Source organism: Taeniopygia guttata, chromosome 30 (genome assembly GCF_048771995.1).
Source record: "Taeniopygia guttata chromosome 30, bTaeGut7.mat, whole genome shotgun sequence".
NCBI classification, from domain to species: Eukaryota; Metazoa; Chordata; class Aves; order Passeriformes; family Estrildidae; genus Taeniopygia; species Taeniopygia guttata.
In genome coordinates this window covers 8273712-8294795 of record NC_133055.1, presented here as the reverse complement: position 1 = coordinate 8294795, position 21084 = coordinate 8273712, and the positions used below count along the sequence as shown (strand labels likewise).

The 21084-nt window shown below is 53.1% G+C and overlaps 1 protein-coding gene and 1 pseudogene across 1 annotated transcript in view; both read left to right on the top strand.

Moving 5' to 3' along the window:
* Positions 1-21084, top strand: part of LOC140680874 (uncharacterized) — a 989054-nt gene that overhangs the window by 381763 nt on the left and 586207 nt on the right. The window contains 1 exon segment of the mRNA XM_072919755.1: positions 2586-2743. Coding sequence (XP_072775856.1) covers positions 2586-2743 — 158 coding nt within the window.
* Positions 15356-16342, top strand: LOC140680906 (olfactory receptor 14J1-like; annotated as a pseudogene).

Genomic DNA, 21084 nt, shown 5'->3' with positions numbered 1-21084 from the left:
CACTGCAATAAACACACCGCCTCTACAACTCCTTACAGGATTTGTGGGGATCAATGTTCCATCCGCGTTTCTGCAGCAGAGCTAGCAGACGAAACAGCATATTTTGCCTATGCTAGCAAGCTACTATCTCTTCAAATCAGCACATTTCACCTAAATCCAAATGGATTTCTACCCTGTTAAATTTACACTGGAAAATACCCTGTTTCAACCCCTGAGCACCCCCTGGGCTGAGAGGGAGAGAGACTCCCTGGAGCACTCCCCTGGCACAGGGGTGAGAACGATGGAGACCCCCTGGGGAATGGCTTGGGGTGACCGGGAGAGAGACAACTCCTCAGGAATGGCCTGGCGTGACCAGGAAAGGGACAAACCATCCAAGCCCCTCTCAAGCATCCCCCAGGGCGAGAGGCACAGAGACCCCTCGAGCATCCCCTGGGGACCAGATGAAACAAACTTGCCAGAAATCAAACTTAACCCTACAAAAAATGCCTTGAGGAATATTTGCTCTTCCCACAAGCCACTTGTGACGAAAACACAAATAGCAAACATTAATAAACTGACAATAGAAGTAATTCTGTGGCAATTTCAAATTTCCCCAGTTCCAGCACAACTCCAGCTCAGCTGCTGGAAGGTTCCAATAAAAGAAAAGTGGACATTTAGCCCAATACAGATTATTAAAAGGAAGGGAAAGCTCTGTGGAGCTGTCACAAAGGTAACAGGTAGCAAGATAAAATTATTCTCACATTTGGCAAGGCCCTCAAAAGATGTGAATTCTGGAGGTATTCAGCAATTTAGCTTCTTGAGCTTGGCTTCTTGTAGGACTTTTAGAAGCCTTGTGATCCTCACCTTGGGGTGAATGAACCTTGTCAGTCTCGCTGGTATCATTTGCTTCCTTTCCTCCAGTGATTTTTAACAAACTTTTCAGGGAAGGAAAACAAAATATTTTCTTTACACTGGCTACCCACAACAGCCATTTTCCTGATAAATTGTTCCAAAAGTCACTCAGAGGAAGCTGCATCCAAGTTTCCAAGAGTTCTTCCAGGAAGAGGCAGAACCTCCTCAGAGGAGGGAACCATGCTGTTGTCAAAGGCACTTGGGGTCAGACAGCAGTGCCCTGAACTCACTGTGCCAAAATAATGTCACAATCTGGTTAATAAAATTGTTAGAGAGATGCCTCTGCCCCATTTAAGGTGCTAACGAGACCAAATCCAAGGTGGATTTTATTGAACAGTAAATATGAGGTAGAGAGAGACATGGAAAGAAAGATAAACATGAGAGAAAGTAAGGGAGTGACAGGGACAGACATCTCCCTCGGGGTGGGGCAAGTGTGACATTGTCCCCTGTGTGCTTGGCCTTCCCAGGGTGGGGGTTTTACACCTGAGCCAGTTTGGGTAAGGGGGGTGGTGTTCACCCCCCACCTCGAGCAGGGATTGTCTCACTGTTTCAGGTTACAGTGTCAGATGTAACCAAAAGTGTTTTCAGTCACCATCTCCATAAACTGTTATCAACAGGTGGGGCAGTGTTCTTTATCTCTTCCATGGCTCAGCCCTGATAACGCCCTCCAGGGGCCATCTTCTGTTAATGGGCCATTGAGTGTCACTGCAGGACTGATAAAATTACATCATCCCATTGTGGGATGCTCCGCCCAGGGGGAGGAACCAAGCATTCCTACCTGGATATAATCTCACCCTTGCAACACCACGACCACCTTGCCTACTGGATTCCCAGAGGACAAGAGCTCCATAACCACCACTGGAGCTTCAGAGGAAGACCAGACCCTTCTACAGGATCACTGCTTTGACAGAATCACATTCATCACTCCAGCCGGACTGCAGCCATCATTTCATCAGACTGCTACCACCACCCTGACCATCGGGGTGTCAGGTTATATCCTGACTCTCTCAGGTTAAGCCAGTGTTTCTGTATCATTGCCTTGATTCTAATTTTCTTACTCAATTGTCATTCTGGCTTAGACTTTCTCCCTGGTTTGCCTTCAAACCGGTACAAAACTCACTGTGCTCATCCCTTGTTTTCCTTCCAAAACAGGATTTCCCATACCAGATTTACCAGATGGAGGAGGAGGCTGCGAGGAAGATGCACTGGGACACCAAGGCAGGTGAGGAGGAAGTCAGTGCCCCTTTCCCCCTCTCTCCTGCTCCATCTCCCAGCCCAGCCTGGCCCCCGGCTGCAGGACAGCCCCGCTGCCGACGCTCTGCTGACGGGGATGCACTGGGGGGATCTCCTTGCCCTTCCCTGTGGCACGGAGGCAAATCCCATCCCCTCCTAGTCTTTCCTACCCCAGAGCAGGAGCTGAGGATGGAGACCAGGAAGGACACATCTCTGCAGCACAACCTCATGGAAGAGGCCGTTTTTAGCAACTCCACAGCGCATGAATACAACAGGGAGGAAAAGCCCCGGAGATCCCACACAAGGAGGGGCTGGAAACCCAGCCCAGGGTGCTCTGAGGAGGAAAGGCCCACTCTGGGTCAGGAAGGTGGGCAGAGCTTCAGCCAGAGCTTGGAGGTGGTGGTCCCTGAACAGCATCATGATGGGGAGAAGCCCTACAAGTGCTTGGAGTGTGGGAAGAGCTTCAGGCATAGCAAAAGTCTGAAACGACATCAGATGATCCACACCGGGGAATGCCCCTACGAGTGTGGGGAGTGTGGGAAGGGCTTCAGATGGAGCTCCCACCTCATCATCCACCAACGCATCCACACTGGGGAGAGGCCCTACGAGTGTCCTGAGTGTCAGAAGAGGTTTCACACCGGCTCCCATCTCCTTGAACATCAGCGGATTCACACAGATGAGAGGCCCTTCCGCTGCCCTGAATGCGGGAAGGGCTTCAAGCAAAACTCCCACCTTGTCAGGCACCGGCGCATCCACACTGAGGAGAGGCCCTACATATGCCCCACATGTGGGAAGAGGTTTCAGAGCAGCTCAAATCTCCTCCTGCATGAGCAGGTCCACACTGAGGAGAGGCCCTTCCTCTGCTCTGACTGTGGGAAGGGGTTCAAGCAAAACTCCACCCTTGTAAGGCACCGGCGCATCCACACTGGGGAGAGGCCCTACGAGTGTCCCCAGTGTGGGAAGAGCTTCACCCAGAGCTCTCACTTGACCCGACACCAACGGAGCCACCGGTGACGGAAGCCCTGTGAGTGCCCCAACTGCAGGAGGAGCTTTGTGCACCGCTCCAGTTTCATCCCCCATGGAACAACCCACATTGGGAAGAGCCCTGGTGATCCCTGTTACCTGTGACCCATGCTGGGAAGACACCTGTACCTTCTCCTGCCCCTGCCAATGACCTGATGTGGGATTGAAAAACATGAGGGTCTGGCTATGGCCCTGTCACTACATTCACTCCCACCTCAGATCATTGCCAGGGGCAGGAAAGGGACTCTCTCTGTCTCTGAGAAGGGTGTCCTTTCCAGGCAGGAGGAGACATGTGGCCAGGAAGATACAATTGATGGTGATGTAGTTTCCCTTGTAAATAGTTTTTCTTATCCCTTCTGTTGTCAATAGTTTTTCTATTCCTGTTTGTTCCTTATCTCATTGCTGTTCCCAGTAAATTGTTCTTATCCCAGCCTGGGATCTTTCCATTTTTTTCCTTTAGTGGAAGGTGGGAGGGCAACGAGCACCAGCGGGGTTTTAGCGAGAGTAGGAAATTGGGAAATCCCATTCCTGAATCCCGGCCTGTGGAAACTGAACATCCCAGCTGGTGCCAGCCCTGGTGGCCATGGCAACAGCCTTGGGAGCGGGTCCCTGGCTGGGGCTGAGGGAACCTCTTCACTCTGGTGCCCAGGGACAGGAGTGCAGGGAGCAGCTGCAGCTGAGTCGGGGCAGGCTGAGGTTGGATCTCAGGGAAAGGTTTTTGCCCAGAGGCTGCTGGGGCACTGCCCAGGCTCCCCAGGGAAGGGTCACAGCTCCAGGGCTCTCTGAGCTCCTGCAGCGTTTGGACAGCACTGCCAGGCCCAGGCTGGCAGTATTGGGGTGTCCTGTGCAGGGCCAGCAGTTGGACTCGAGGATCCTAATGGGTCCCTCCCAGCTCAGCCACTTCTGTGCTTCTGGGATCCCATGACCCTGGGAATGGGATGCCAGAGGTTGCCATGGCAATTGTCTTGGTTTGGAAAGACAGGGGTCTGCTAAGGAAGGCAGGAGCCTCCCCTGAAATGGAAACTGTAACCTCCTCCCTCCAAATTGTTATAAATTTGAAATTATGGGGGCTTTTTCGGCAAAGATACGGGAGCAGGAATTACAGCTCTTTATTAGGGAAGAAAAGAAAAAGATATAATAAACAATGCAGTAATGCAAAACAACACTGACAGAGTCAGAATACAACCTGACACCCTTTTGGTCAGGGTGTTGGTAGCAGTCTAATTGGAATGGTAGTTGCAGTCCCCCTGGAGTGGCAGGTGTGGTTCTGTTGGAGCAGTGATCATGTAGAAAATGGTGTAGTCTTCCTCTGAAGAGGCAGTGGAAGAGGCAGCTGTTCCTCTGGGAAATCCAGTGCAGAAAAAGCCATGCTGGTGTTCCAGAAACTCAAGATTATATCCAGGTAGAAATGCTTGGCTCCTCCCTCTGGGCGGAGCATCTCCCAGCGGGATGTTATAGTTCTTATCAGTCGTGCAGTGACATTCAATAGCCCATTATCAGCAGATGTCTCCCCAGAAGGAGAATTGGTTGTGAAAGAGAAAAGGAAATCTGCCCTCTGCACAACTGCCATAGAGATGGCAAATGGAATACATCTTGCCTTTCAATCTGGGACAACATGTTTCACTAATGAGTGGATACATCTACCACAGTGCTAATGACCATGCATATTTCATTAATGAGCAGATACAAAGATAACCTTTGGTTGGAAGGTTCATCCCGAGGCCACCTTTGGCTCAGGGCCTGCTCTTCAGGCCTCACTCAGGGCTGTTGTCCAGGCCTTGTCACTTCAGGGACGTGGCTTAGTGCTGGGCTCGACACTGAACGGCTGGACTGGATGAGCTCAGAGGTCTTTCCCCACAGAAAGAATTCTGTGATTCCATGATTCCATCTGCTGCATTCAGCCAGGTCCATGTTAGCAGCATTCATTTGCTCAGAAAGTCTCCTCTTGCTCAGCTCTTGAGGCCTGAGGCTTCAGCTCCTTCAGCTCCTGGTGCTCAGCTGCTCGTGCTGAACGAGAGGACTCAGAGGGAAGAACACAATTCATCCAATTCCTTCTGGAACACGGAGAGGGGAGGCTGTGGAAACAGGAGCATTGCTTGGTGTGGCCTCCTCTCTGCCCTTGATGCCTTTCAGCCCTTTGAACCAGCCAAGAGCTTTCTCCAAGGGTGCAATGGAGCAGCTGCTCCTGCTCCCAGGTCTGGCTCTCTCCAATCTCTGACCTTGCCTGGTTTTGTCCCTCTTGCTGTGCCCTCTGCTCCCCCAGGGCTCGGTGGCTGCTGCCCAGGACTGTGGGACTGGCACAGATCCCGTGGTCCAGACCCTCCTTTCTCTGCCCTTGGATCTGCCTGGGCACAGCAGCCGTTTCCATCTGGAAGCTCTCCATGGACAGGGAGTCCCCAGCTCCGTTCCTTGCACAACCTCCAGGAGCCCAGGGCTGCCATCTCAAGTCCCTGTTGGCACTGGGGGCTCCCAGGTGGGCACAAGTGGGGCAGCAGAGCCAGCAGGGAGCCTGCGAGTCTCTTCCAGCCCTGCCTGCTCAGAGTTTGGGCCTTGGAGCCTCAGGTGGCCAAAGGCAGCTGCTGCTGGTCCCTCTGTGTGCCCCATGTTCAGCCGTGCTGCTCCATCAGTCTGTGCCCAGCAACGGGGAAAAGCCTCAGCCCTGCAGGGCCAGGAGCTGCCGGGCTCTGCCTGAGCAGCTCAGCCAGCGGGGAGGGAGCTGCTCCCCACGGGAACCAGGAGCAAAGGACACTCCTTTTATAGAACATGTTTCTAGTTAAAGGAAAAAGGAAAAAGTAATAAAAAACTATATAAAATGTGAAAGATAAATACAAAACCCAAGTGTGTAGTGAAAAACTTATCTAGCTTTGGATTTAGAGGTAACTGGTCTTTTAAAAAAGAGAACTCAGTTATTTACTTGTGAATGTGCTAATGGCATGGATCCATCTTGCTGACCTCAGCAGCCTTTTTAAATCAATTTTTGGTTTGTTTCCAACATTGATATTTTAAATTGTGGTTGAAGCAGGAGGAAATTGCTTTGTGCCGTTCCAGCTCCAAGCAGGACTGGGAATCTAAACTCTGCTAAATCCCAAACCCTTCAGAAGATACCCTTCCTTCTCACCCTGTGAATGAGCTGCACATTCCCGTTGAAACTGTCAAGGGTTTCTTAAAGACAGAAAATCCCTCTTACAGCTTTTTGGCCTGGTTTGGAAGTGCAGAAGGGCACTTCTCCATCCATCAGTTCCAGACTGCACTGCCTCGGGAACACGGCCCACTTGGCAGGTTCAGTCTATTTGTGGCACTTCTAGGGGAGGAAGAAAGTGCAATTGCACAATTCCAGCCAAAAAGGAATGAAGAGTAGAAAAGACAAAACATCTTGGAGAGATCCAGGCTTTCAGCTGGGGCTGTGGAGAGTTTTGGTCCTTGCCAATTGGATGTGTGTTCCCAGCTGCAATCTCCTGGCCTGCAGGGGAGTCTCACTCACCTGCCAAAGCAGAAAGCTCAGGCACTGTGCTCAGAATAGGCTTGTCTGATGCAAAGCTGTCAGAGCAATGTGAGGGCAGAGCCAGCCCAGCTGTGCCCAGGGAAGAGCCCAGCAGAGCCCTGGCAGAGCCCAGAGCAGCCTCAGCACCCCCAGAGCCCGGCTGCAAGGAGAGAAACCAGAAAGTCCCGTCAGCTGAAGGCTCCTGTCGCCTTGTCCCAGCCGCCCGCGGTGCCCCGCACTTCCTGATCCAGACTGGACCCCACCTGGAACGCTTCCTCTATAAAAACTAACAACAAATTATTGAAAATAGATTACAGACAAATAGGGAAATAAGAAAAAAGGTCAAAAATCTTATCTCTGTCAGAGGCTTGGGGAAGGCCCAACCCCTGCATGCCAGGATAAAACCCACCATGGGTGAGGTAAGCCCAGGCTTTCTCCCTTCCCCTGCACTGCCCCCATGGTGATCCCAAAGCAAACAAGGGCAGTGGAGCAGCCCAAGCCCTTCCTTGCCTGCAAAGCAAAGCAGCCCCTGCACAGGCTCTGCAGTCCCACCTCTGCTCCCACCATGGGGGTTTGTTTGTGTCGGGCTGGCTGCCCCAGCCCAGCCCCACCCGGGGCACGGTGGGTGCTGGGGGCTGTTGGCAGGGACAGGAGCCCACTCCCATTTCGTACCCACCCCAGCCCATGCCCCCAGCCCTGCCAAAAGCAGCCTGGCAGCTGACTGAAGGATCAGCTGCATCCGCCCCAGCAAAGGGGGAACCTTTGGTTCCCGGCCAGGCTGTGCAATGCCCAAATCTGGGAGCATCCCCTGCATGTGGACCCATCTGCAAATTCGCTGTGGAGCCTGGCTTTGGAGAAGGTGCCAGAATCAAAGTCCATCATCTTCACCCTGCCGGAGACCAGGTGGAGCAAGAGGTTGTCATCCTTGATGTTGCCCTCGCTGCCCCCAGCAGCAGCAGCCCCACCTGGTGCAGCTTCTCCAGGGACTCCTTCTCCTTCCCTGGGGCCAGACCAGGCTGTCGGGGTTCTGCCCAGGGCCCGAACCATCCATGAACCATGGCAAGCAAAACCAGGGGGATGGTGGCCACCAGTGCTTGCCACACCAGGTCTCCAGCTCAGCTCCAGCCCAAGAGCTGCGTGTTCCCTCTGCTGAGCCCTGCTCAGAGCTACAGGCAGGACAAAACCTGTCTGGCTGGCTTTGCCACTGATTGCCAAGAGATGTGTGGAGCTGTTACCTGCCAGGCCCCTGGATCGAACTGTGCACGTGGATCTCTCCCATCTTCTAGGGCAGAGGAACACCCTGAACCCAGGGATCATGGAAAAGCTCTTCTAAGGATGGCCTGTCCAAGGGCTGCATGGACAAACACCTCTTAATGACATCCTGGCACTGTGGGGAGAGAAACCAGCAATCACCTGTCAGTTGGAGAAGTTGCCCCGCTGTTCCCGTGCCCAGACCATGCTGGGTGTGCCCAGAGCTGGGCCTAAACTTCCCCATGGATTCTCTGTTTGGAGGAGAGCAGGAGAGCAGGACATGTGCCACCTCCTCAGCAGCTGCCAGAGCGGGATGCTCACGAGCTCCTGCTGTTTCCCAGCCCTGGTATTCCCCCGTGGCCAGAGATGAGGATCCACCTTGAGAGAGCCTTCGTGGGAACAAGATCCGCCCCCAGATGATCTCCTGGCCCCTCCTGAACGGGTGCTACCCCATGACCAGGTGGTACAGCAGGAGGCCCAGGGACCAGATCATCGCTGCCTCGCCGTGGTAGCGTCGGTGGTGGATCCACTCTGGTGGGCTGTAGGACAGGGTTCCTGTGGAATACAGACAGAGCTCATCAGGGGGATGCTGCTGCTCCCAGAGCCTGGCCCCAGCACCCCTGGGCATGTGGGGGCTGCCCCAGTGGCACACGGGGTGAACGCTGCCCTCTCGCCAGCACCTGGGACTTGTGTACAGACTTGGGGCTGGAACAGAAGCCACTGGTGCTGGAAGAGGGCAGCAGAAAGCCTGGGAAGGCACAACCATGACACATAAAAGAAAAACTCACCCAGTGGTGGAGAAACCCACTCTTCTCCCTGCCAGCGTGGCTCCATAAATGTTAATAAGCCAAGGTAAACAAGGGAAGCAGAGTAGTCCAAGCCCTTCCTCACCTGCACACCAAACTGGCATGGGGTCAGACCCGCCTCTCTGCTACCCCCATGGGGGTTTTTGTTGGGCTGGCTGCCCCAGCTCCAGCCCCAGCCCAGGGCACAATGGGTGCTGAAGGCTGTCAGCAGGGCTGGGAGCTGGCCCCCCTCACACCCCACCCAAATCAACCTGGCTCCAGCATTAATCCCATCCCGGCTGCAATAGGGGAAGCCCCGGTGCTGCACCTCGGCTGGGCCATGAGATGCCCAGGAGCATCCCCTGGCAGGGCTCACCTGCAAACTGGGTGTAGGCTGTGTCTTGGAGGAAGGCGCCACAGCCAAAGCCGATCAGTTTCAGCTGCCTGGTGGCCAGGTCGAGCAGGATGTTCCCTGGTTTGATGTCCCTGTGCAGGACCCCGCAGCTGGTGCAGCGCCGCACGGCCTCCAGCACCTGCGGAGCAGCAACCGCGCCTCCTCCTCGGACAGGAACCCCGAGCGTCCCCCGAGCGCCCCGGGCCGGCCATCCCCAGGCGTTCTCTGCCGGCCCCGGGACAGCAGCGGCTCGGGGCCGGCGGCCGCGCTGCCGAGCGGCGGAGCTCGGGCCGGGGCAGCCGCAGTGGAGGCGGCAGCGGCCGCGCCGCTGTGTCCTCCGCGGGGCCCGGGAGGAGCCGGGGCCGGGCCCGGGCTCGGGCCAGGCGGAGCCAAAGGGCGGCGATGCCGCCCCAGCCCCGGGCACTGATGCCCGCCCAGCAGCGCCACCGCCAGCACGCCCAGAGCCGGGCGGAGGCGAGACCGCGGCGGGACGGGCGGGGCGGGGACGGGGCAGCCCCGTCCGGGGCCGGGGGCGGGCCGGGGGCATGTCCCGGCCGGGCAGGGGGAGAGGGAGAGCGGGAGAGGAGGGGACAGCGGGAGAGGGAGAGTGGGAGAGGAGGGGACAACGGGAGAGGGAGAGCGGGAGAGGAGGGGACAGCGGGAAAGGGAGAGCGGGAGAGGGTCCGGGACAGCGGGAGAGGGAGAGGGAAATTCGCTGCTTTCTCTGCCGCTGCTGCTACTGCAGCTGAATCTCTGTGTCCGTGTCCCCGTGTCCCTGTCCCCGTGTCTGTGTGTCCCCGTGTTCGTGTGTCCCCATGTCCATGTCCCCATGTCCGTGTCCCCGTGTCCGTGTCCCTGTGTCCGTGTGTCCCTGTGTCCGTGTGTCCCCGTGTCCGTGTGTCCGCTGCCCGCTCGCCCCCGCGCCCAGCCCCGCGCTCCCCGGGGCAGCCCCTGAGCCTGTCCCAACACAGGAACTTTGCCCTGTTCAGCCCAGACCCAGAGTCTGGACTCCTGCCCAGGGACACAGGAATCCCCTCGGTCACTGCTGTGCATTGTCCCTGTTGAGGGTCAAACACTATCGCAGCTCATTCCCTGAACGCTGAATTTGTACCTGACCCAAGCACTGCACTTAGTCTCCAGCACTGATTAAAAAAAAAAAAAAAAAAAAAAAAAAAAATCACAGGGTAAGGCAAACCATGTGTAGCTCATGGTATTTTAGAGTGTCTAGAGTCATGGATCTTAGAAGCGAGACCCATTTGGATTAATGGGATGGGAAAGTAGTGCAAGATGGAAAAGGGGAGCATAAAAGGAAACAGAAAAACATCTTAGATTGTTTTGTTCCATTTTAATTTCATTTCTTAAAAGCTGTTTCAGTTTTCCCAGAATCTTCTCCACAGTCCTGTTTGCTCTTTCCAAGAACCTTTGCTGGAGAATGAGGAAGCTTTGAGCAGCTTCTGTCACAAGATGTGCCACCAGCTGCAGCTTCTCTTGGCTTTCCACACCATGTGTACAGCTAGACTCTTGCAGCACAGTAGGACAAATATTTGAAGAATTTTACAACTTGTTCTTTCTTTTCCTTGTGGGCTGGGCAGTTGTGCCATTGGTGAGATTTTCATTGTTATTGTTCTACCCTAAGAACCATGACAGTCTGCCAGGAATTGTCAGGGAATGCAGAGAAAGAATCTCCAGGGCCTGCAGCCAGAAATGGAGAGCTGTGTGATAATCATTCCAACATCCCCATGGACATCTTGAAAGTGAGGTAGAACATGAACATGGGCTGACAGAGGGAGTTTGTTTCTGTGTTCAGTTTAGAAGCTTCCACATCTCATGCAATGGTATAAATCAAGAGTTCAATCAGTTCATGGAAAGCAGCAGAACAAGCTGGACCCCTCAGTGGATGGCTGAAAGAATCTGAAAAGGAGAAATGCAGGGAATGACTTGGTGGACTTTGTCTGGAAGAAGAGTCACTTTTTCATAACAATTTCTGTTAGAAATGGGAAGCTTGACTCAGCCAATATATCAAGCATTAATTCAATTACTTATTATTATTTAGTAATTATTAGTGTAATGTATGAGCAAAGACAGCACTGGGCACAGTGGTGGGGGTTTTCCCCTCCAACTGCACACCGATTGTTGGGCTTGCTGGTATTTACTGATCAGATTCATGCATAGTCATAAGCTTTTCCCAGTAGTTTCTATTTTCCATTTTTACGCTATCTTTCAGCAGATTTTATTTCTACCTTTGAACGTCACAATTCTATACTTTTGAAGTGATATGTGGAATAAATAAATAGACTCCACAACTTGGGGTAGTGGGTTTGTATTGCCAGTGCCCAGCACAAGTGAGATAGCTCTCCAAAAACTTGTGCCCCGATCCTTACTCTGACCCACACTTTTCTTCACAAAGGTGTTCCATATGCAATAATTACACAACCTTCCCATGCATATTCAACCCCTGGCCCCGCCTGTCCTCGCCTTCCATGCTAAATAGGTCTAGGCCCTTCTGGGCATGCGTGGTTTGCCATGGTGGTCCTGCGGGGGTCTCTGGTGGTCTCTTGAGGCTGAAGATCGTGGTCTTCTTCATGATTGAACTTTTGAATTCTCTCTGCACATGCACTTTCAGTCCTTCGGTGCTTATCTGTGTACATCTGTCAGTCTTGATAGGCCTGGAGACAGGGAAGCTTCTTTATCTGGATTCTTTGCATCCTTAGGCATTGTTCTTTGTGTAATAAGCTTCAGAAATTTGCATTTTCTTATGCCCTTTGTACTGTGGAAGATGTTTCTTAAGTAAAAGGCTGAAATTCAAAACATAACTGTACAAACTAAAATATAAGTGCTTAATTCATTTTGTTAACTTCAGTGAACTGCAAAAATCTATTTCAGAGGAACTTCACGATTGCAGATTTTTCCAGGCAGCTGTTATACGTGGAATGAAAAGCCATGAGATAACTGTTGTCTTGTGGAGAAGTCTCCATAACATTAACAGGAGGAATTCTCTCCCTAAGTGAACTGAACAAAGACTATTCTAGAGGTGGAAAACTGACAGAAAAATTTAGGTTTTGTCTCTTTATATTGTCAGGTTATACGGAGAGAGGAAGTGGTCTGAATGTTTTGCTCTGATTCTTATTACTCTTTCTTTTAGCTACTGTTAATAAACTTTTCTCTACACTCTTTTACAGTTTTGATCCCACTTTGCCTTTCTCCTAATCCTATCTCACAGCAGGAAATGAGTAAGTATATTCTAGTGAGTGCACTAGTAATTAGCCAACACTGAACCCACCATGCTAATTGATGCATTGGCCGAGAAATCACAAAATGATGAACCAAAACTACTACAGAAACTTCCTGATGAACTGCCCCAGACCAGAGGGAAATCAAGGCAGAGCCATGGTTTGTCAGGACTTGTTGATCCTAATGAGCCCTGTGGTGCATTTGGAACTGAGCCCTGGAAGCTCAGGGCCTGAGAGGAGATTGCACAAACCTTTCCAGGAGTCAGAGACATAGGAAAAACCCCAAGTGTCTCAAAGCATTAATGGGACCCACTGAGGTCCATCCCCAACACAGGCTCCTCATGGACTCCTTGGAGGAGAGAATTGGAGGCCAGGATGGCACAAAAACCTCTCAGAGACTCAAAATGGCACAAAAAGCTCTCAGTGGGGAAAGGAAATTCCAAAGTACCCTACAAAAGTTGAGTATCTCAAAGTATTAATGAGCCCCACTGAGTGTCAGTACAAAGCTCTCAAGAGACTCATTAAAGCAGATAATTGGGGCCATGATTGCACAAACCTCTCACAGAGTCTGGATCAAAAGGGAAACACCAAGTACCTTAAAAGAACTGCAGTACCTTGAAGCATTAATGGGCCCCACTGAGTGTTGTTCCTGACAAAGTCTCTCCAGGGACTAATTACAGCAGATAATTGGAGGCCATGATTGCAGAAACCTCTCAGAGACTGCAAGGCCAAAGCTAAAGCCAAAGTCCTTTGAACAACCTGCAGTCCCTGGGAGCATGAAGGAGCCCCCAGGGCCATTCCTGACCAAGGCTCCCCAGGGACTCCTTCCAGCAGATCCTTGAGGCCACTGGGATGTGGGCTAGGGGGGGATGCTGAGGGCAGGACCAGGGGGTGACAGTGCCCAGCCTGGCTGGGGCTGTGCCAGGAGGCCCCAGGGCCTCAGGACAAGGTGTCTCCTCACAGCCCTTGGTGGCACAGACCCTGCTGTGCCCCAGGGCACCAAGACTTGGCTTCTCTTTGTCCCCACCTGTCATCAGTGCCTCCAGTTCTCTGCTCTGCCTGGGGCCTGGGGACACTTTCTCAGTCGTGTCCCTCAGTGGGACCCATTAAAAGTCCAAGAAACTTTGGAGTTGGATTCTGACCTGGAGTTCTGGAGAGGTTTTTGCAGCTCCCTCTCAGGGCCTGATGTTCAGGGCCTGAGCACAAAGCCCCAGAGGGTCATTAAAGTCCTTGTGCTGTGTCTGTGCTGCTGAGCTGGGCCGGGCTCCTGGCACAGAGGGTGATCCTGGTAACCAAGCAGAGCTTCAAAAGCACATTTCTCTTGCTGAGCAGCTCTTCTCCCAGCCCAGCAGGGCTGGGGCACTGCCTGCAGCCAGCCCGGGCACAGCACAGAGGCACAGAGAGCTTCAATCAGTCAGGGCTGGGAAGGGGCTGAGAAGTGCCTGGGGCAGAATCACTGCCAGCCCTTGGCACAGGAACCTCTGGCTGCAGGACAATGCAGCTGCAGCTCCTGGAGTGATCTCCTAAAGCTGGAACATCCCAATGCCCACAGACCCTGTGAGTACAACTCTGAGTATTTCTGGTGCAGGGCAGGTGAAATGCTCATAAAGCTCTGAGATGCTGAGGGGTTCTGATCAGTCATAGAATTTTTCCAAGACAATGATTTTGATAAAAAGGAGGAAATTTCCTAAGGCTTTTTATTCAGTTTCCTATTATTGGAGAGTGACAGGGAAGGGGGGTAAATATTAATGGTGGTTTATGAATTTTGACAAGTGCATGAGATATCCAAACTGTTATTTTAGTGATCAATATGTTCACAAGAGATCCCTAATGTGCTTTCAGCCACTCTGCCCATGGACAGCAGCAGCATCACCTTTGCTGGAGCCATCAGGCTCAGTCTGAGCTGTCCTTGCTGAAAGCTGCAAACAGAACGTGCCCTCAGCCAGTGCCCTGCAAACAGGGAGGGTTCTGTCAGGCCAAGGAGAGGGCACAGAAATTTGGGGTCTGGGAGTGCTGGCACAGAGAGATCAGGCACAGGGAAACACCTGCAGGAGGAAAATCTCCAGGAAGCAGAGAGAAGATCAGGGAAGGAGAGAAAACAAAACCCAGAAATGCTGTGGCAGGGAGAGTTTAGAGATGTCCAGAGGATCCCCTCCAGTGCCGCCCCTCCCTCTGCACAAGCCCCCTCCCTCCTGTCCCCCAGCCAAGCCTCTGCCCTCAGGGCCGAGGCTCCAAGGCGTGCAGCCCCTCCTGTGCAGGCAGAGCTGCAGCAGAGCCGTGGGGCAGCTCTGCAGCCCCGGGCCCAGTTCCCTCTGCAGAGCACAGGGCTGGGAGCAGCTGCCCGGCACTGGGGGCTCTGGCAGGGGGCACAGCTGGCTCAGGGTGACACAGCTGTCCCCAGTGCCCGGCTCTGGGCAATGCTGGCAGTGCAGCCAGGGAAGGAGCTGTGTGTCCCTTCATCCAGTGCCATCAGAAGGACGCTTGGAAGTCTCCCGGAGATTTCAGTCCAAGCTGGGAGCTTCAATGCAGGGTGCAAACCTGTCCAAAGCATCTCTGAGTTATAGGATTGATGGGGAAAGGCAGAGGTGTTCTGACACTGAAAATGCTGCTGGGTTGGTGAAATGAGCAAGGTGAGTCCTTGGCTCCAAATGTGGAGCTGGGCTGTGGTGGATCCATCTGTCTCAGCTGTACCTGGTGAAATTTTAGGGGAAGCGTGGGAAGGTGATCACCCTCTACCTGAGAAAGGTTAAAGCCCAGAGAAATTCTAAACAGGTCAGAATGTCAGACCATCTCCCCTGAATCTCCTCTCATCACTTTGCCCCACAGAACTTGATCTGTTCTCCCTTAGTTCAGAAGAAATGCTGAGGGTTTCTGATATACAAGACCACCATCAGAGATATGGGGAAGCTTAAAAACGAAAACCCTAGATCTCAAAAACACTTAAACCATGTCTGTGTGTTCCAGGGCAGGGTGTACGGGAAATGACTTTGATTTTGCTTACAGGTATCTCCTCTATCTCTTCACTGTCCTTTCTCCATGAACAGGTGCCCATGTGCAGCCACAGCAAATGTCCAACAGCAGCTCCATCAGCCACTTCCTCCTCCTGGCACTGGCAGACACGCGGCAGCTGCAGCTCCTGCACTTCTGCCTCTTCCTGGGCATCTCCCTGGCTGCCCTCCTGGGCAACGGCCTCATCATCAGCGCCGTAGCCTGCGGCCACCACCTGCACACGCCCATGTTCTTCTTCCTGCTCAACCTGGCCCTCAGCGACCTGGGCTCCATCTGCACCACTGTCCCCAAAGCCATGCACAATTCCCTCTGGGACACCAGGAACATCTCCTACACAGGATGTGCTGCACAGCTCTTTTTCTTTGTCATCTTCATCTCAGCAGAGGTTTCCATCCTGACCATCATGTGCTAGGACCGCTACGTGTCCATCTGCAAACCCCTGCACTACGGGACCCTCCTGGGCAGCAGAGCTTGTGCCCACATGGCAGCAGCTGCCTGGGCCAGTGCCTTTCTCAATGCTCTGCTGCACACAGCCAATACATTTTCCCTGCCCCTGTGCCATGGCAATGCCCTGGGACAGTTCTTCTGTGAAATCGCCCAGATCCTCAAACTCTCCTGCTCCAAATCCTATCTCAGGGAACTTGGGCTCAGTGCTCTTAGTGTGTGTTTAGGATTTGGATGTTTTGTGTTCATTGTTTTCTCCTATGTGCAGATCTTCAGGGCTGTGCTGAGGATCCCCTCTGAGCAGGGACGGCACAAAGCCTTTTCCACCTGCCTCCCTCACCTGGCCGTGGTCTCACTGTTTGTCAGCACTGTAATATTTGCTCACTTGAAGCCCCCTTCGATGTCCTCCCCATCCCTGGATGTGGCCCTGTCAGTTCTGTACTCGGTGGTGCCTCCAGCCCTGAACCCCCTCATCTACAGCCTGAGGAACCAGGAGCTCAAGGCTGAAGTGAGGAGAATGACGACTGGATGCTTCCAGGAACATTAAACTTCTGGCCAATTTCTGCCAATCACTTTTAATAAAAGTAATCTTTGAAACTTCTTCTTGGTTTCATTTTGGAGATGATTTTTCTTTGTTTGTTTTTTAAATATTTTCCACAAAGAAATGTCATTGTTTGTGCCATTTCTCATTTTTTTTTTCTCCACCTTCCCTGTGGCCACAGACTGTGTCTATGAGGGGCTGCGCTCTCGGTTGCTTTAAAGGAACTAAAGGATGTCCCAGCACAGTTTTCTGCAGAGATGCCCTTTTCTTGCCTTCTCTGGAGCTGCAGCAGCAATGTCTGTGTGCAGAGCGGGGGCAGATCAGTGCTGGCACAGCAGCTGTGCCCAGGAGCAGCAGCACTTGGTGCTGCCAGTGCTGCTCCCGTGGCCCTGCCCCGCTGCCCTGGTGGCCCTGGTGTTGCTGCAGGGCCTGAGTGCTCTCGGGGCCGGGCACAGTCCTGGGGGTGGCAGTGCCGGGGCTGCAGCAGGGACAGGCCATGGGCACTGCTGGGGCAGCGCTGACGCCTCAGGCCAGGGCCTGGGGGCTCCAGGCTCCTTGCCCAGGCTCTCTCAAGAACATGGCCAGGCCAATGCTCAGCACAGAAAACCCCTGTGAGCAGCCCCAGGCTGGCCGTGGGCAGGCTGGGGGCAAACAGCACGGCTGGTGCTCTGCAAGGGCCCTGGGGGAGACGGGAAGGAGCAGCAGAGCAGGGGCTGATCCATCCCCAGTGCGCTGCACAGCCCAGGGCAGCGTCCCAGAGCGTCCTCATGGAGCTGCCAACAACATCCCCCCTCTGCAGCCCTGGCCTCTCCCCCAGCTCACAGAGGTGCCACATCCTTGCAGGCACAGACACGGCAGCACTGGCTCAGCAGCCCCTGTTTGCATTGCACACAGCAGGCGGGAGCACCCCCATGCTGGTGCTGTGGGGACATGAACCTGAGGGAGCACAAATGTCATCAGCCCCTGGGACCAGGAAGGGCTGGGGGACACCAGGGAAACCACTCAGCTTTGTCCTGGCCTCTGCAGTCAGCCAGAAAGTTTGTTCCCATCAGCTGGGAGTTTCCTGTCCCACTGCAGATGCTGCTGCTCAGAGCCAGGGCTGCCTGGCAGCCACCCCCAAACTGCCCTGAGCATTTCCTTGGCTTCATCTTTGCTTTCTTTACTCTTCCTGTTACAGATTTCTTTCCCTTGCCCACCCCTGTTCCCTGCCCTGCACACAGCCCATCCCTGTTTGCCCTTTCCTCTCTGGCCCCACTCCCCATTGCAGTTCCTGACTTGGCACCATGGGAACGGCCCCTGGGGAGCAGGATCATCCCACAAGTGCTGCAGGAATTGTCTGCAGGCTCCTGCAGTGCCTGGTACTGCTCCCTTGCCAGAGACACCCCAGGCCAGGGGGGCACATCTGGGCTGCTGTGTCTGGCTGTGGGGCTCCCTGTTCTGGGCAGTGAGGAGGAGCTGCAGAGGCTCTGCAGGACTGACAGGATGGGCTTTGGGGCTGTGAGGAGAAGCTGAGGGACCTGGGCTGCTGGAGCTTCTGAAGAGGAGGCCCAGGGCTCCTCCTGCAACTGCTCCAAGGGTGGATTCAGAGAATCACACAATCAGCAAGGTTGGAAAAGACCTTGGAGATCATCAAGTCCAACCTGTGCCCTGACACTGCCTTGTCTCCCCTGAGCCTCCTCTTCTCCAAGATAAACAACCCCAGCTCCTTCATCCGCTCCTCACAGGATTTGTGCTCCAGACCCCTCCCCAGCCTTGTTGCCCTTCTCTGGACATGTTCCAGCCCCTCCATGTCCTTCCTAAATTGGGGGGCCCAGAACTGGACACAGCACTCGAGGTGCTGCCCAACCAGTGCCCAGCACAGGGGAAGAATCACTGCCCTGCTCCTGCTGGCCACACCATTCCTGATCCAGGCCAGGAGCCATTGGCCTTCTTGGCCACCTGGGCACACGGCTGGCTCATGTCCAGCCTGCTGTCCATCAGTCCCTGCAGGTCCCTTTCTGCCTGGCTGCTGTCCAGCCCCTCTGTCCCCAGCCTGTAGCACTGCAGGGGTTGTTGTGGCCAAAGTGCAGGACCTGACACTTGGACTTGTTAAACCTCACCTAGTTGGATTTGGGACCTCTGCAGAGCCCTCCTACCCTCCAGCAGATCAACCCTCCCAGCCAGCTTGGTGTCACCAGGGTTCCATGAAGCCCCAGAGTGTCACAATGGTCTCCATGATTCCATCAGGCCTCCCAGTGTCACAATGTCCCTTTGGTTCCATGGGACCCCTTGGTATCACAAAGTCCCTTGGATCCTTGTGCCCTGCAGTGTCACAATGTCACCATGGTCCCCCAGGGCCCTGCAGTGTCACAGTGGATCCTTGGTTCCAGGAGGTGTCACAGTGCAGCAATGCTCTCCTTGGTTCCACGGTGTCACAATGGCCTCTTGGTCCCAAGGAGCACTCCGTTCCCAAAATTGCTTCCTTCATTCAACAAGTACTTGCATTGTCACCATGGCCTCTTGGTTATACAAGGTGCCCTCATGTCATAGTGGTCTTTGTTGTTCACGAAGCCCCAGAGAGTAACACTGACCTCCTGGTTCAGTGCAGTGTCACTTGGTCTTGTAAAACCTCACCTTGTTGGATCCAGCCTGTCCAGGTCTCCATGTAGAGCCCTCCTACCCTCCAGCAGATCCATACTCACACCCAGTTTGGTGTCATCTGCAAATTTGATGATGGTGGACTCAGTCCCCTCATCCAGATCATCAGTGTAGATACTGAAATCCACGCTGGCTGGCTCGGATCCCTCAGCCATCCTGTGGGTGCCCTGTGGTGGCACTCAAGGTGATCTGTTCCATAACCTTGCTGGGCACCGAGGTCAGCCTGACAGGCCTGGAGCTCCCCAGCTCCTCCTTCCAGCCCTTCTTGGGGATGGGCTCACACTGGCACCTCCAGTGCTCTGGGACCTCCCTGGTGAGCCAGGACTGATGATAAATGATGGGGAGCAGCTTGGGGAGCTCATCCACCAGCTCCCTCATCCCCCTAGGCTAGATTCCATCCCATGCACCTGTGAGAATCTGAGTGCTTCAGCTCATCACCAGCTGCTTCCTCCTGGATCACAGGGGGTTGTTCTGCTCCCTGTCCCATCTGCCAGCTCAGGAGAACACTTGTACTGAGGACAACCTGTGTACTTGTTGAAAATTGAGACAAACAAGGTGTAAAATCGTTTAGCCTTTTCCTTCTCTTTAGTTACTTTATCTTTAGTTCCCAGTGTAGGAGCTGAGCTTGTGACCCCTTTATCTTTAGTTGTATTCTCCACTGCATCCAATAAAGAATAGAGATTCTCCTTCTCCCTGCCTTTGCTACAAAATTTTATGTAAAACTTTTTTTTTTTTTTACAGAAATCAACAGGTTAAGTTCTATTTGAGCTTTCACCTCTCTAATTGTCTTTCTGCATAGCCTAAGGGCATTGTAAAACACTTCCTGTGTTGCCACTCCTTTTTTCCTCTGAGTTCCCAGGAAAGCTGTATGGGCAGCCAGGACAGTAATTTTCATCACTCGCTCATCTTTTGCCACACTGGGATAGGCAGCTCCTTCCACGTTAAGACAGCTTTCTTGAAATATGTTCATCCTTCCTAAACCCCTTCCTTTTTAAGGGCAGCTTTTGTTTAAAATATCAGTACCTGATTCAGTACTCCCCAAATCAGAATCCTAAAAAGGCCAAAGTCTGCCCTTCCTAATTCCAGTGTAGAAGATTTGTTGCTGCCCTCTGCAGAGCTTCCTGCCCTCCAGCACAGCCACACTCCCACCAGCTTGGTGTCACCTGGGAACTGACCGAGGCTGCCCTCTATCCCCTTGTCCAGATCAGCAATAAAGAGATGTAAATGGCCGGGCCAAAGTCTCCAGTTCTGGGGATGCCCCTGGATGTGACTCCATTCCTCAGCTGCTCTGAGTGCCAGGGCTTGGATGGGGGAAATGGTGGGGTGGGGGCAGGGACAGAGTCTGATGGATTGTGAGCCATAAAGGGTCTTGATTTTCATATCTATTCCAACTGCATGAGGAGGCACTTGGATTCAGTGGGGATTTCACACATCAATTTATTACAAGTAAAAAAAAAACTAAACAGGACCTGAAGAAATATTTTCTCACTGTCCTTTTAAATACAGTGTAATCAACCACAAGAGATTTGAAAACTTAAATGATTCCCAGGGCTTGGCTTGTTAAGGTGTTCTGAATGTTAATGAGCCCTGGGGCACTGAATTCCTGAACTGAAGAGCTGAAGGCTGAAGAAGCCTCTGGAGCAGTAAAATTGAGCAGCAGCCTCCAAGTTGCTGAGGATGTCAGCAGCCCCCACTGAGGCCATCCCTGCCCAGAGACCCTGGGGGAATGGGCAGACAAGGAGAGGGTCCCTGGGGCTGGGGCAGCAGAACTCAGAGGCACCAGCGGCTCCAGCTGGGAAATGGAGTGTGGAATGGGGCTGTGAAAGCCCTGCCTGGGCTGTGCCAAGCAGGACACACAAGCCCTGACCCCCATCCCCTAAAAAACTCTCTCAATGGGACATTTAAAAGGAATTACAATTGGTTCTGTCCTCTGAGTTGGATGCACTGGAGAAATACCAACAAGAGATTCTCAGGAGCTCAAAACAATAAAACATCCTTTCTGGCAACATAGAAGATAAGAGAAACTTTGGGAAAAGGTTTAATAGGTCATTAAATCAACAAAAAACATTTCTCAAATCATTAATCCTCGGATGTACGGAGTTTTGGAGGTGGAATCCCAGTTCGAGCCATGACAGGATGAATGATTTTTTCCTATAGGAAAGAGA